Below are 17,074 nucleotides of genomic sequence, written 5' to 3' on the forward strand. Positions count from 1 at the left end.
CTCTGCTGCATAATTCTGCCATCCATCCCTTCTTCTGGATACCAACTATCCCATTTCCTATCTGCCTAAGAGCACATCATCTCCGTCAAATGGATACTAGAGATGGTCAATATAGGACATTCCATCCAATTCCACTCTATATCCCTCTCCCTTCCTTCTTCCTCTTCAGGGACCTTTCTCATGAAGAGCTGTTAAAGCAGGCGGCCCAAGCTCTTCTACCTTTTGGGATGTGTGTGTGATCAAACTGATTCCCCGGAGTTAGTATTTCTTAGTTCCCAAGAAGGGCGGAGGATGGAGACTAGTGCTCGATCTCAAAAACTTAAATTCTTATGTCATTTCAAGTCACGTCAGGATGGTGATGCTGGTCACCATGATGCCATCCCTGCATTTGGAAGACTGGTTTGTTGCCTGTGACCTCTATGATGCCTATTTCTATGTAGCTATCTGTCCCTTCCACAGGCATTTGGTATGTTTCATAATAGACCCAGATCGTTAGCATTGAGTCCTCTCCTTTTGGGCTCTGCATGACCCCTAGGGTCTTTACAAAGGTCCTCACAGTGGTAACAGCTCACCTATGTCATATTTGGACTGCTGGTTCCTGAAGAGTTGGCTCCAAGGCCCTATTTCAGCCCTTAGGTCTCTGTATGAATCTGAAGAAGTCTAAACTGACAACGGTACAGTCTACAGGATAGACTTCACTGGATTTACTCTAGATTCTCTGACTGCTAGAGCCTACCTGTCCCAGGAGAGATTCTCCACTATGACCAGCCTAATCTCTACACTACAACAGTGGCTTCAAACAATGCATGGATGTGCCTACGGCTCCTAGACTAAATGTCTGCCTCCACATTTGTCACGCTTCACCAGAGAATGCATCTCGGGTGGTTCCAGATGTAGCTAAGGACAGCATATACCCCATACAGGCACAGTTTCTCCAAACGCTTTCAAAAGTTCTGGAATCTTTCTCTCAGGTATTGAAAGACCCATTGAAAGTCCTGCAAGAGAACAGAATTCTCACACCCTCCCTCTCACTCTCCACCCTTAAAAATCCTCATGATGGATACCTCTTTTTTGGATTCGGGGGGCCCCATCTGTAAGGGGCCAGAGTTCAGGGCAGGTGGTCCACACGAGATTATGCATCATATTATCATTTTAGAACCAAGGTCAATCTGATATGCTTGTCAGTACTTCATGACATTCAGGGCCACTCTGTAGGGTAATGCCAGACAACAGGGCAGCAATGTATTATATAAACTGACAAGGTGAAGCAAGATCCCAGTTATCTGTAGAATTGCTAACACTGTGGAACTGGTTCATTCCCCGTCAGATAAATTGCTGAAATTTCTATCTGCCAGATATCCAGAACATGACTGGAGTCACTCTGAGCAAGAATTTCCCTCAGGACCATGAATGGGAACTCAACAATTGTGTCTTCCACAGTATCTGCCAAACCTGGGAGCAGACCGTTTTGCTACCGCAACCAATACAAAATGTCATTTTTCTCTGCTTCAAGGGAGAATGCAGTCACAATTGGTTGGGAGATGTCTTAACAACACCATGACCCCGTGTCTTGCTGTATGCTTACCCACCCCTACCTCTAATTCTCAAGATCTTGCTCAAACAGGAAGGGGTGAAGGTTATTTTCACAGCACTGTCATGGCCGAGACAGGTATATTACTGAAACTCCTTTACCTCTCTATGGCAACACCTCTCCATCTTCCTCTCAAGAAGGCTTTCCTGTCCACATAGCCAACAGTCTTGGCTGTCAAGATATGATTATTGAAACGTAGATACTTGTCCAAGTTCGGAGATAAGGTTTCTGGTGATGCCAAAGAACAACTCTGGGCTGTGCTGACTAAGGATTGTCTTTTGGCTTGAATATCACTCCAGGCTGCTCTAGATGCAATGAGTTTGGTAGTGAGAGTGGTGGTGATTTCAGTTACGATGCACTCTTCCTTATGGATGAAATATTTGAGCATATCTATACAGGAACAACAAATTATTGAGGATTTGTCCTTTAAGGGTTCCTCACTGTTTTCTGGGAAAAGAAGAGAGCTGCTACACACCCTCAGATTCCAGGGTGATTCCCTATTCCCCTCTCCAGGAATCAGTTTCCTCAATAGCAGCGGCAGAGGCAATCCTGTTACCCTCAATGATAGCTGGACTTATCTGGAATGAAGCACACATTTCATAGAACAGCTTAGAACAGCACCCTACTATGTCAAAGCAGTGCTCAGTCAGAGAGCAACATATTCATTATCGGGGATCTTTTTCTTCTTGACCTCCATTTGGAAACATATGATCTGATTTCCTAGGTGCCTGAAAAGCCATCACTATTGACAAATGGGTTCTAAGCACTGTGGAACTGGACTACATGTTACAGCAAAGAACTAGATCTGCTTCCCTGTCCCTGTCCCTCACCAGGTTCCTTCTCATGTTAGTGGTTCTTCCTCACTGTGTTGGAGGAGAGATTTTTATTTGAGGCGTTTCCTTACACAGAAATCAAAGTGTATGTGTGTGGGATTGCTGGCTAAGGCCCATCTTAGACCTACAAAACTTAAACAAATACATAAGAAAGATAGTTTTGTATGATATCCTTATCATCGCGTATCCCATCACTCAATCCTGAAGATTGGTATGCTGCTCTCGTGTGGCCATTCATTACACCAGAAGAGGTTTCTCAGATTTATTGTCCTCCCCTTTGGTCTGTCATCAGCTCCCAGAGTGTTTATCGAATGCATGGTTGGAGTAGCTGCCCTTCTTCACAGAATCGCTCTTCAGGTATATCCCTTTCTGGATGACTGGTTTATTTGGTGGCATTCCTGATAACAAAAGGCATCAGAGCAATTCAGATTGTATTTGACCAGCTGAGCCTGATTATACAGTCTCTTTCCGGTGCAGAGAATTGAGTTTATCGAAGCATTGCTAGATTCAGCCTCAACAATGCTATATCTTCCCCAGGTCAGGTTTCAAGTGATCCTGGAATTATGCAGTTTCCTCCAAGCTTATCCACAAACAATGATGAGAAACTGGATGCAACTTTTAGGACATGTGGCCTCTTGCATGTAGGTGACTCAGCGTGCCAAACTATACCTGAGATGTCTTTAAGGCTGGTTAAAATTAATCTACTGTCTGTTAACTCACCCTCTGGACACATTGATTCACAGACCTGCAAGTGTGCCATCTTCCTTGAAGTGGTGGAGAGTCCAGTTCAATGTCTCTTTGTCTCCTCCTCTTCCCTTCCTACTCTGACTCTGGTCATGGACACATCTTCCTTGGGCTGGGATGCACATGTGTCCCTTGCAAGCTCAAGGTCTGTGGGCAAACAAACCCCCCATACAAATGTTGTATAATTGAGGGCAATTTTCAGAGTTTTTCTGCCAGGTTTTTCTCCACCAGAGACAGGGCAAGTATGTTCAAGTACTTGTAGACAATATGACAGCAATGTTTTACCTGAGGGGCTGGGTGGAGAGGAGGGGCAGATCAGCTTGACAGCCTCGTAATAGCCAGCCTTTCTGGAATTTTTGCATTCAAAATGAAATAGGGCTGGCCGTTAATCGCAGTTAACTTATGCGATTAACTAAAAAAAAATTAATCTCGATTAATTGCAGTTTTACTCACGCTGTTAAACATTAGAATACCAATTTAAATTTATTAAATATTTTGGATTTTTTCTACATTTTCAAATATATTGGTTTTAATTACAACACAGAATACAAAGTGTACAGTGCTCACTTTATATTATATTTTATTATAAAAGAAATAGTATTTTTCAATTCACCTCATACAAGTACTGTAATGCAATTTCTTTATCGTGAAAATGCAACTTACAAATGTAGATTTTTATTTTTTTTATTTTTGGTTACGGAACTGCTCTTAAAAACAAAACAATGTAAAACTTTAGAGCCTACAAGTCCAGTCAGTCCTACTTCTTGTTCAACCAATTTCTAAAACAAACAAATTTGTTTACTTTTATGGGAGATAATACTGCCCACTTCTTATTTACAGTGTCACCTGCAAGTGAGAATGGGCATTCACGTGGCGCTTTTGTAGCCAGCATTGCAAGGTATTTACATGCCAGCTATGGTAACCTTCATATGCCCTTCATGCTTTGGCCACCATTCCAGAGGACATGCTTCCATGCTGATGATGCTTGTTTAAAAAAGAAAAAAATGTGTTAATTAAATTTGAGACTGAACTTCTTGAGGGGGGAGAATTGTATGTCTCCTGTTCTGTTATGCAAATTCTGCCATATATTTCATGTTATAGCAGTCTCAGATGATGACCTAGTGCATGCTATGCATTTTAAGAACACTTTCTGCAGATTTGACAAAACATAAAGAAGGTACCAATGTGAGATTTCTAAAGATAGCTACAGTGCTTGACCCAAGGTTTAAGAATCTGAAGTGCCTTCCAAAATCTGAGCGGGACGAGGTTTGAATCAGAAGTCTTAAAAGAGCAACACTCCAATGCAGAAACTACAGAACACAAACCACCAAAAAAGAAAATCAACCTTTTGCTGGTATCATCTGGCTCAGATGATGAAAACGAACATATGTCGGTCCCCACTGTTATCGAGCAGAACCCATCATCAGCATGGACGCATGTCCTCTGCGTGGTTGAAGCATAAAGGGACATATGAATTTTTAGCGCATTTGGCAGGTAAATATCTTGCGATGCAGGCTACATCAGTGCCATGTGAATGCCTGTTCTCACTTTCAGGTGACATTGTAAACAAGAAGAAGGCAGCATTATCTCTTGCAAATGTGAACAACTTGTTTGTCTGAGTGATTGGCTGAACAAGAAGTAGGACTGAGTGGACTTATAGGCGCTAAAGTTTTATGTTGTTTTATTTTTGAATGCAGTTATTTTTTGTACATAATTGTACATTTGAAAGTTCAACTTTCATGATAAAGAGGTTGCACTACAGTACTTGTATTAGGTGAATTGAAAAATACTATTTCTTTTTACAGTGCTAATATTTGTAATAAAAAATGATCACTATACACTTTGTGTTCTGTGTTGTGTTGTAATTGAAATCAATATATTTGAAAATGTAGAAAACATCCAAAAATATTTAAATAAATGGTATTCTATTATTGTTTAATAGCGTGGTTATTTTTTTTAATTGTGATTTTTTTTTAATCGCTTGACAGCCCTAAAATGAAATATAGCTCAGAACATCAGGGTTCCAGAAGTCTCTGGCAGATCACCTCAGCAGATCCTTGAGCAGAGATCACGAATGGTCACTGAAGGTTGACACAATAAGAGCATTTTTCAAACTTGGGGCATGCTAACTGTGGGCCTATTCACTATGAAGTGAAACAGGGAATGCCATTGTTTCTGCATCAGAACGGGATAAAGTCTAGGTTTGCTCACAGATCTGTTTCTGTTGTTATGGAGTGTGGGTCTGCTCTGTACTTTTCCTCCTTATACCCTTGATGCCCAGGGTAATTCTCAATGGAGAGAGAGACTATTCACTAGCCATGCAGAATGTTTTATTAAATAGTAGAAAATTGTCCACCTGAGTCACTTACCTGCACAAATAGAAAAGTTTGTCGCTGAGCGAGAGGAATGTTTTTCCTGCCCAGGCAAGGATTCAGAATGTTCTGGAGTATTTACTACATCTGAATGAGTCAGATCTTTGTCTCAGCTACCTAACAGTACCTCACTGCAATTTCAGCTTTTTATCTTGCTGTGCGTGGCCATCGGATGTTTTCAAATCCTATATCGGTAAGATTTTTCAAAAGGAATATCTAGACTTTTTTTTCTTTTTAGAGAGACAATTTTCCCTGTGGGATTTGAATTTAGTATTGTCCACGTTAATGGCTACTAAGTTTGAACTAATGGCTTCTTGTCCTCTCTGGTATTTATTGACTAAGGTTGCTTTTCTAGTGGCAGGTACTTCCACTTAGGAGGGTTGCTAGCATTAATGGCATTCTCTCCAGATATCATTATTTTTTATATACAAAGATAAGATTGCTAAGTTTCTCTCTGGTTGCTGATTTCCATCTCAATCATCATCTTTTTACCTACCTTTTTTCCTAAACCACATTCTCACAAGGATGAGATAAAACTTCATTCCCTGGGTGCCTGCTGTGCTCTTGCCTTTTATTTTAACAGGACAAAACCGTTTAGATTTTCACTGCAATTACTTGTTTTCTGCGTGAACAGAGTGGTGGTTACATCATAGCATATTTCTAGATTGATCATCTGCATTTCGACGTCGTGTTGTTGTAAAATCAGCACTGCCTTTCAAGAAAACTGCACATCCCACTAGGGTACAAGTGGCATCCCTGAACGTCTTAAACAACATTGTGTTGCCAGATATATGTAGAGCTAGACTCCTATTCACACATTTACCAAGCCTATGCCATTTCATTGGCCCCAGGGATGATGCTGACTTTGGGAGGGCTATTCTGCAGTCACTTTTCTGATAGATTCTGAATGCTTCTCCATAGTTGACTGCTTGGGAGTCACCTGAAGTGGAATAGACTAGGGTCTATCAGTTAACTCATACGATTAACTAAAAAAAATTAATCATGGTTTATCACAATTGTAATTGCGCTGTTAAACAATAGAGTACCAACTGAAATTTATTAAATTTTTTTGGATGTTTTTCTGCATTTTCAAATACATATTTCAGTTACAACACAGAATACAAAGTGTACACTGCTCACTTTACATTTATTTTTGATTACAAATATTTGCACTGTGAAAAACAAAAGAAATAGTATTTTTCAGTTCACCTAATACAAATACTGTTGTGCACTCTCTTTATCATGAAAGTTGAACTTACAAATGTAGAATTATATACAAAAAATATTCATTCAAAAATAAAACAATATAAAACTTTAGAGCCTCTGAGTCCACTCAATTCTACTACTTGTTCAGCCAGTTGCTAAGACAAACAAATTTGTTTACATTTATGGGAGATAATGCTGCCCACTTCTTACTTTCAGTGTCACTCAAAACTGAGAACCGGCGTTTGCATGGCACTTTTGGAGTAGACATTGCAAGGTATTTACGTGCCAGATATGCTAAACATTATGTCCCTTCATGCTTTGACCACCAGTCCAGAGGACATGCTTCCATGCTGATGAAGCGTGTTTTTAAAAAAATAAAAATAAAGCATTAATTAAATTTGAGACTAAACTCCTGGGGGGAGAATTGTATGTCTCCTGTTCTGTGATATGCAAATTCTGCCATATATTTTATGTTATAGCAGTCTTGGATGATGACCTCTCACATGTTGTTTGTTTTAAGAACACTTTCACTGCAGATTAGGGATGTAAATGTTGTTTAAAAAGTTAACCATTAGGATAGCTATAGCACTCAACTCAGAGTTTAAGAATTGGAAGTGCCTTCCAAAATCTGAGAGGGACGCGGTGGGGAGCATGCTTTCAGAATCTTAAAAGAGCAATACTCTGGTGCGGAAACTACAGAACCCAAACCACCAAAAAGGAAAATCAACCTTCTGCTTGTGGCATCTGACTCAGATGATGAAAATGAACATGCTCTGTCCTCACTGCTTTGGATTGTTATCAAGCAGAATCCATGGTTTGTTTATTACTTAGTCCTGCCATGAGTGCAGTGAATTGAACTAGATGACCTCTCAAGGTTCCTTCCAGTTCTGTGATCATCAGCATAGACACATGTCCTCTGGAATGGTGGTTGAAGCATGGAGGGACATATGAATTTTTAATGCATCTGGCACATAAATATCTTGCTACGCCAGCTACAACATTGCCATGCAAATGCCTGTTCTCACTTTCAGGTGACACTGTAAACAGGAAGCTGGCAGCATTATCCAACCACTTCTGCACCAGGTCCTCGCTCCCTCTCTCCTTAAAGACTCATTTCATGACAGGTTTCAGAGTAGCAGCTGTGTTAGTCTGTATTCGCAAAAAGAAAAGGAGGACTTGTGGCACCTTAGAGACTAACAAATTTATTTGAGCATAAGCTTTCGTGAGCTACAGCTCACTTCATCGGATGCATGAAGTGAGCTGTACTCATGAAAGCTTATGCTCAAATAAATTTGTTAGTCTCTGAGGTGCCACAAGTCCTCCTTTTCATTTCATGATAATGTCTTCCTATAGAAGGTGGACTCTCTGCTATCAAGGGAATCCATAAAAGCTGTCTTCCTAATCTATTGATAGCAAAGAATTCCTGGTATTTCTTCATTCCCCATGAAGGTTGTTGGTATAAGACTCTTTCTGGACTTCACAAACCTGAACAGGTATTTCAGGATATCAAAATTAAGGATTCTCTCCTTCAGAAAGAACCACTAGAGCAGGGGTGGCCAAACTTACTGACCCTCCGAGCCACATGTGACAGTCCTTAGAAGTTTGAGAGCTGGAGTACGCCTGCTGGGACTCAGGGCTTCATCCCCATGGGAGGCACCTATTGGTCTTGTGGCTTCAACAGGAGCGAGGCTGAAGCCATGAGCCCCAGCAGACATGACCCGTGGGGCTGAAGCCAAAGGTCATGTAACACCCCCATTTTTTTTTCCCCAAGGTTTGCTGACCTTGATGCATTTTGAGTTCCAAGGATTAGGGAAAAACCAAACCTAGTAATAGCTGCTTGGTTTTAAAAACGACAATAGCAAATGAGACTTACCATATTTTGTCTCAATCCAGTTGGATATATAGAGCTTAGCATGCTTTGGGGGCAATGTTGGGATGAAACGGAATGTTAGAAAGCAGTTTGTGAGAGGAATTGCTCAAATAACAATAAAGGAAGCCAAATGGCTTTTTTTGTTTATACAGGTTATAGCATTATTACTGTAAGGTCAAAGGATTTATTTTTCTGTTTTAAACAGCGTGAATACTGTTTGGAAAGCGTATTTTTCCCTGCAACTATTAAGTTCACTTGTATCTTTTTGGGGATAGGAGTTGATACAATCTCTCTCTCTTATATATATATAATCTCCTATATCTCTGTGTTTCCTTGGACTGTCTGTCAGTATCCATCTGTTGTCTCCTGTTTTATACTTGGATTATAAGCTCTTTGGGGCAGGGACCATTTTTTGTTCTTTGTTTGTCATAGTGCCTTGCACAGTCGGGTTCTGCTCCTTGACTGGGGCACCTAGGCACAATGGTAATGTTAATTTAATAGTAAAATAAACAAAAAATATCTATGCACACATCCTACCCAAGAAGCTTGCTTTGATACTAAATATAACTGTCTGGTTACTGGAAGGCATATCTTAGGACAGTGTTTCTCTTTTCGTGTGTCCACAGCTGCCTGGGTGGTGATGGGGGGTGCAGGGGAGGGGACAAAGCAGCATCACCTCTCCTACCCTGCCCTTCTCTGGAGCTACAGATGCTAGAGGAGAAGGCAGACGATGTGAGTTCACCACCTTGCCGGGTGCAGTGGGACTTGGGTTTCTGGCTTCAGCTGTGGGGTGGCAGGCACCATCACCTGGCTCTGTCCCCTGGCTTAACCCCACCCCTGGCCCCCGCTGTCTCTTCTGGTCCTGGGTTATGGCCACATGGTGGCGGGCTCCGTCCCTCGGCCGAAAGGTTTCAGGCTGTGGCTGCGGGCCACCAGATCCAGCCCCAGCAGCCAAGTGGTGGCGGAAGTGGGCTAACGACCCCCTTCCAATTGCCCCTGGCCCCTGCTGCATTCTCCAACCTTGGGTTTCAGCCATGTTCTCTGATCCTGGCTACATGGTGCTAGCCACCAAGCTTTGGGTTCCGGCTCTGGTGTTCAGCCGCATGGCAGTGGGTGCTGGCCAGGGGCTCACTAACCCACCCCCATCACCTTTGGCCCCTGTTGCCTCCCCAACGATTGGCTCATCCACGGCTTAATTTGTCCCCCGGCTTGCCATGGCTGAGTAAGTCTGTTGTGAAGAGTGATATTTGTATGGTTTGTTAATATCACTTTTTTTGCTACCTCCCAGCTAGCTAGCAAGTCTGCTGCTGTGAAAAATATTAACAAATGTACAAATATCACTTTTCAAAGAAGCAGACTTACTAGCTAGCAAGTCTTAAAAAAAAAGAAGCAACCAAAAAAGCAAAAAAAAACTACAACAGCAAAAGACAAGAACGTGGAAAGCATCTTGTTTGTTTTTATTCTGTTTAGGTCCAGTAAGAATAGAGGCAACCCTATATTATTTTTATTATTGAGTCTGCAAAAAACCCTAACAACCCTATATCAGCGTTCCCTCTAATTTTTTCCATCCATGTGCAGAAAGAATTTTATGTGCCCCATATTGAGATAATGTGCGGATGTGTGCCCCCAGCAGAAACCAAAAACCTAGATATAATATATTTTTTCAAAAATTACCATAAGGATAATTACTACAGCCAGGACGGGTTAGGCATTTTAGAACTCGTTACTGAAAGAATTTAAATTTAAGCGTAAGAGAGGAATAAAGATTATGAAATGCATAGACCAGTCAAAAAACTAAAATAACACACGTTGGAAGAAGTAACAACAGTAGTACAAGTATCTGTTGGGAGGCGAGTGTGAAAGACTATGTGTATGGGGGGGGTGGGCTTGTCTCTACTTACTGTGGATCAGTGCTTCAGCAATGGATCCACTGGCGGTTGATTTAGCGGGTCTAGTGAAGACCCGCTACATTGAACGCTGATCGCTCTCCAGTACTCCACTGGAACGAGAAGCATAAGGTAAGTCAACGGGAGAGTTTCTCCCGTACCTAGGGCGGTGTAGACGCTGCAATAAGTTGACGTTAAAGTATGTTGACTCCAGCTACATTATTCACGTAGCTGGAGTTGCGTAATTTAGGTCGACTTAGCCCCGTTGTGTAGACCTGCTCTCGGAGAGACCTGCCTTTTTAAGTAGATTGGCATGTTCAACCACAGCAGTAGCTGCCAGCAAGCTTCCCCCTCCCCCCGCTCTGTGGAGATGGGGTACGGGGATGGGCAGAGGAGGATACCCTGACATCAGTGCCCCCTCCCGCGCAGCAAGCAGGAGGCTCCCAGGAGCAGCTTCAAGTTAGAGGGCAGGAGCAGCACAGCAGTGGGGAGGAGGGACACCTGAAGCGTGCAGCATTTGATAGCCTGCTGGACAGTCGCCCAGCTGCACAGCTTAGAGGGAACTTAACTCTACACGAATAAATTGCAATGGACATGTATATTTGCATACTTATTTGTTGTTTCTTAAAGTGAATTAAGTACTTCATGAAAAATTCTCGGAGTGGCCGCCAGCAAGAGTTGGTGGCTGCACTCTGAGGCCACCAAAAATTTTGTTGTGAGAACCCCCAAGTTAATGTATATGCACTATGAAGAGAACCCTGGAAATGTCTCCAACCCCTAAAGTGTCTCTTTTACTCTAGCTGTGGTTTTGATGTTATTGAAAGCTAATTTGTAAGTTTTACACTTTAATATAAAGTTGTTTTTTTTTTTCATTTAATACAGTAGCTTACTATCTTTGCCATTCTTTTGTTTGTAGGATCCTGTGGCCCAGCCTCTAATGACGTCTCCTGCTAACCTGATGCAACCTGTTGATAATAAATGGAAGAACGTAAGTATAGAGATTTTCTTAATTTATTTGTGTCAGTACTGAAATGGCAGGCATGTTAAAAGGGGAATTGCAGCTTTCAGAACTTTGCAAACATTTATTAATATTATGTATTAACAAACACACAGTCCTCTGGAAGGTGGGTTGATATTTGATTAAAGGGCCTTATATAATGCTGTGCCCAATTTATGAATGCAAATCTGTTAATGCTTGTAAACAGTTAATTCAGAGTATAACAAGTCAATTCATAAACATTTCCTGATAACTGCATACATAACTCCTTGCAAAAACTCTTGGAAAACAGGTCAGATACCCCCATTCCAGTCCCTGTACGGCAGGTAAGATGACTAGTGTACCATAAAAGCATTAGGGAGTGCATCCATTAGGGAGGACTCATGCAATGCAAGAACTGTGGAAGAGAACTTCAAGGCTACACTTCCCAGGACTCTCTAGGAAGCCCCAGCATAAGAGTTGGTGGCAGATGGTGTACTATGAAATGCTTTTTTTAATATATCATTTTATAATTAAAACCCCCATCCCTGACCTTCATAAAAGGCAGTTGTCTTTTAAAATATATTGCTTTCTTTGGCAGATTTCAACTTCTTTTGTTGAATCAATCTCTATAAGCTCAGCTACCTTTTGTTTGGTGGAAAGTGGGGAAGTTATAAATAATCAAGAATAGGTAGATTATCTGAGAGGAGAAAGGTATTGTTATAGAGAAGAAATAAAATTAGGACTTGAAAATACTTTCTTACGAAGGATATTTTAGCTAGAATGCTTTGGAATACAGTATACATAGTCCATTGGGTTTGCAAATGGCATTCCTTATATATTTTGCATGACGGCTTGGTGCTTAAGAAAGACAAGGGCTTAATATGAATAAGATGCAGTTGTCAAACAATGCTCAAGGCAAAACTTTGCCAGAAGCTGGGAATGGGCGACGGAATGGATTACATGATGATTACCTGTTCTGTTCATTCCCTCTGGGGCACCTGGCATTGGCCACTGTCAGAAGACAGGATACTGGGCTAGATGGACCTTTTGTCTGACCCAGTGTGGCCATTCTTGTGTTCTTAACTGGTCACCCATTTTCCCCCTCTTATCATTAATGGATAGGAGAAGCCATTTCTTATGCAGCTGGTGATTAAGCAGTCAGTGAGCACCCTGGTGGTCTGAATTTACACTGCTTCTAGCCTTTTCTGCTTCCTCATTATGACAGAGATGTTGGCTGAGTGGGGCTCCAGAAAGAAGCAGGTGTACAGAGAAAGGAGTCCACTATTTAATAACTCAGCAACCGGAGCAGAATCAGCAGTGAGCAGGTGGCTAGCAAAGACTGAGTAGTAGAGATTGAGGGGGAAACTTTAGTCTACTGTACTCCCCCCCCCCCCCAGGACTTCATTCCCAGAATAGTTAATGAGGGCAGGTATTTCAGCCACATAGTCACCTGATTAGCATTCCCATTGCTATATACATTTGCTCTTGGTAAAATTGTCAGATTTTCATATGTTATTGCCTACAACTCAAATTTGAAGTCAGTGGGTTGCACCTCTCAAAATTGGGTATTAAGTCTCTTAGACTCTTAAGTGTGAAAACTTATTTGTAAATATTTTGCTTTCACTAAAATGCAGGGTTTTTTTGTAAATGGTACAAACCCTTGTTGATTACGGGTCTGACAAATACAGTTCTTTACTATTTTTATGATAGGAAAGAGTAAAAGTGTGGTTTTTTTTTTTAAAGCTAAACAATACCATGCTTTCTTATTCTTAAAAGGAATGGATGGCAGACATCTTTATTATGGAACAGTAATAAAACATTTAGCTCTTTGTGCTGTATTATAAGTTGGCCACATGATAAGCATTCAAAGTTACAGCCTGGAAGGAAATCTTTGCCACTTTTATAAATATAATGGGGGAACATTATGGAAATGATAAATAAAACTTTTCTGTGGTTTCATTGAAACATTATGACCTATGTGTGAACATATATAAACATACATAACACCTGATCTACTGTGTAGGTGCAGATGCACACACATGCTGTCTAAATGGGTTGTCTAATCGAGTGTTTTCCCCTTCAGTATTATGTTCAGCCAGCCCTTCAATGAAGGGTTGTCCTCCTCTTGCTGAAGAATGGGCAGCTTATAGAGCTGTCAATCTAGGACTGCTTGCTCCTCTAAGGACCTCTGCTACATTCTGCTCCCAGAAAGTATTGTTTCTGAAGTTGTTGCACCTCCGTTTATAAAATTGTTTTCTGTGGTCTAACAGCAGTAAGTACAAAATGAAGAATATATGTATTATTGTTAATCTGTTTAGACAGAGTTTCTGTCAGATTGAGATCTGAGCAGAGATCGTGCCACCCTGGTCCTCAATAAGATGGATAAACACTTTGTGTGTGTGTGTGTGTGTGTGTGTGTGTGTGTATATGTACACACATATATATATATATGTATGTATATGTACAGGGTGACAAATATCTATTCTTGTGAGTGTCAGCTCACTTTTTTTAATGTTGATTCAGAACTATTCATCCAATTCCAAGGAGGGAACTGCAAGATGAAACAATTTTTTTTTATCCTAATTATTTGGAATCATCACAAAATGTGAAGGCAAGGTCTTTACCCTATCAGTTCTGTAAGAGAGTATTTCAGCTATGGAAAGAGCCATGGAGGAAAAGCTTTTCAAAATGAAAAAAAAAAATTACAGTGAAAGACTAAATGAAATTTATCCTAAAGCCATTTTGGTAGTATGCAGACAGGACTCTACTTAGTGCACCCTGAAGCGATAAGGTGGCTTCTCATTGCTTGAGGAACAGAAGTGAATATTAGTCTGTGTATGCTCAAGAACAGAACTGCATGGCCAGCAAATGTATGTTGCAGTGTCCTTTTTATTGTTAAGGAAATAAAAGAAAAGCTCTCTGAGTAAGTGTATATTCGAGTGGTTTTCAAGTTAAGTGGAAAGAATAAGGCTAGCCACCCTGTTTGTTTTATTCCAGATTCTAAAAAGGAAAAATAAAATTAGCTGAAGAATGAGTCCTTGGATTTCTTCTTCATCCTTCTTTCTAAGGATGAAGAGAAAAGAAAAAGGGAGCAAGCCAAGATGGGTGGAAAAGTTTGATTTTTAGACTTGAACAAAAATTATTTTCAGCATTGTACTTTGTCATTCAAAAGTTATTTAAATTTTTGGAGTAAAAAGAGGTTGAATCAAAGAAGTGAAGAAACTGAAGGAGGCATTACTTTATAGTTCAGAGAGGACGTTTTATGGTTTTATGGTCTCTTACTTTCTAGCCTGGAACAGGTTATTACAAGGAGGATGAATTTCCTTATATAAAGGCAGAAAATTGTAGATTAAAATAAAATCAAAAAGATAAACCTGACTTATCTGAAGAATGTTGCTGTAGTATCACTATTTTTTGTTGTTTTCTTTTGTTTTTAAATTAACAACCTTGTAATTGTTATTGAAGGAGATTTCCCAAAGGACTTGGCATATAAAGTGAGGGAGGCTTTTAAGAAGAAAGCAATCAGTATCCTGTGCCTGTTGTTCATTTAGACTAAAATATTTCTGCAAAGAGCTGAAGAATTGATCCCCAGTAAGGATAAATCTATAAAATTGTCTTTCGGATCATGTCTATATTATTTTTCTTTGTGGCAGGTGCCCCCAGGTACTCTCTCAATACAAACATACTGCAGATGGCTTGCTGGCAGAAGATATAGTGTCTCAACTACAGTGACTGAGACGTAAAACCTGAGAGCCAAGTAAAGTAATTGTTAGCTTCTGCTGAATACCAAAGTGTCAGATAAATGGAAGAGCGCCATCTGTCAACAGGAAATGATAAAAGGTGGTCTCCTGCTTAAAGCAGATGACAGGGACACTGGAAATCTGCAAAGCACCCGAAGTATGAAGTAATTTTATTAGAAGTAGTAACTTACTCTATACAATACAATAAAAGTTGTTTGAAAAAAAAGTGGTAGAGATGGGACCAGATGGCTCATCTTTGTTGGCCACTTTCCTACAATGAAGGATTGGTTAAGGAGGCCTGTAATATAGGGCAGTCTTGTGGGAAGACTGCAGGCGGAGAGCCTCAGTTTTCCCTCTTGGACTGTTGAAATAAAACATCACCAAGGTTTTTTCTTGGTCAGAAATACCTCTCCTTGGGGACTGAACATATTAACCTAAATAAAACTTCAAAAAAAAATCAAGATTCCAAAACAAAGTCCATCCAAAAGTCCATACAGAATGAAGGTTTTGCTTCCATACTTTGGTAGACCACTCCAGGCCCTATGTGGCTGGACTCTCAGTCCTAATTCCTGGGACTTTCTTCTGGAGTCTGCTCACTCCTAGCAGTCTCTGATCCCTGAGCATTCCCCCCTTCTTGCAGCTTCCTGCTGATCTTTATAGGGAAATCTCCTGATTTCTCCCAAATTTGGCTTCTTAGTAATCAGGGTTGGCTGTCCCAGGTCTTCCAGTCTTGTACATGGTTTCAAGGGGAAAAGGGAAAGCCTGGATGGCAGCTGTTGATTTTATTTCTCAGCAATAGGTCTACCAATATGATGATGCACTTATTCACAGAGAGTTTATTTTATATAATTTGTGGACTGTATTACCAGTTCACACATTATACAATAGTCTCTGTTTCACAAAGGCTTAACAGTTGTTTAACTGTGAAACTGTATCACTGCGGCATCATTACTTTTATTAAATATGCTAGACAGTTTACTAATATATTTAAATATTTTTGATAAAAAATAAAAGCTTTTTGAAGTATTTTTTGTGATTACATTTATTTTTTTGTGTACCCTTACCTGCAAAATTCAATCATTCAAAATAGGTCCCCAAGCTGTGAGAATGGGTGAGGGGCCAATATTTTATCATAAACTTAATTCAAGCTGTAAGCTTACAGTTGTATAGCTTGGGAAAAACTCCTTCTGGAAGGAGACTAGAGGAGCAGTCCTTTAGTGGTACAGCAGTCCTTGAATGACAGCTCTGTTAACTCCCCAGTCTTACATGAGTGGACATCCCCACAGTGGACAATTAGCAGACATATTTCAGATAAAGAAAATAGACTGGTAAGTCAAACTTTCTTTTTACTTATCTCTTTCATTTTCCTTTACAAATATACTGCTGTATATTTCAGGCTACACATTTTCGGTCTCCACTTCTTCAACAGACAGAAAACCAAGCAACTTCAGCTGCAGGTCAAGAAGGGCAACAGGCTGTAACAGATGTCATCCAGCAGCTCCTTGAGCTGTCAGAGCCAGGTCCAGTAGAAAATAACCAGCCCCAGCAACCTGGCCAGCAACTCAATATTGCAGTCGGACTCAATAGAGACATTTTGCAGGTAGGGCGTATTTACATAATAAGTAGAGTCTTTCAACAGTGTCTTGTAATTATCTTATCTTTCTAGTGAAATCAGCAGTTGATTACAACAATAAGATGTTTGTATGCCTGAACTGACTTCTTTGCGTAACGGAAAAAATTGAAATAATGAAAGTGCAGAGTGCAGCAAGATGCTTCTTTGGCCCCATTTTGCGATCAGATTGGAATGCAATAAATACTAGTTGGAAGTGAATGACACTAAATATTTTTTAAAA

At 40.5% G+C, this 17,074-nt stretch overlaps 1 protein-coding gene across 11 annotated transcripts in view; it reads left to right on the plus strand.

Annotated features, from left to right (window-relative positions):
- The window catches only part of ZNF236 (zinc finger protein 236), a 188,547-nt gene that overhangs the window by 42,533 nt on the left and 128,940 nt on the right, over window positions 1-17,074 (plus strand). For 9 of the 11 annotated variants that reach the window (XR_006278953.1, XM_043508226.1, XM_043508220.1 and 6 more), the window contains 2 exons: window positions 11,419-11,490; window positions 16,618-16,821. Coding sequence is in view for 9 of the 11 variants with exons in the window: in XM_043508226.1 (XP_043364161.1) it covers window positions 11,419-11,490; window positions 16,618-16,821 (276 nt within the window). In the remaining 2 variants the exon portion in view is untranslated. The remainder of the gene's footprint in view (window positions 1-11,418; window positions 11,491-16,617; window positions 16,822-17,074) is intronic. The other 2 variants (XR_006278954.1, XM_038390763.2) reach the window with 1 other exon arrangement.

This window comes from Dermochelys coriacea, chromosome 2 (genome assembly GCF_009764565.3).
Source record: "Dermochelys coriacea isolate rDerCor1 chromosome 2, rDerCor1.pri.v4, whole genome shotgun sequence".
NCBI classification, from domain to species: Eukaryota; Metazoa; Chordata; order Testudines; family Dermochelyidae; genus Dermochelys; species Dermochelys coriacea.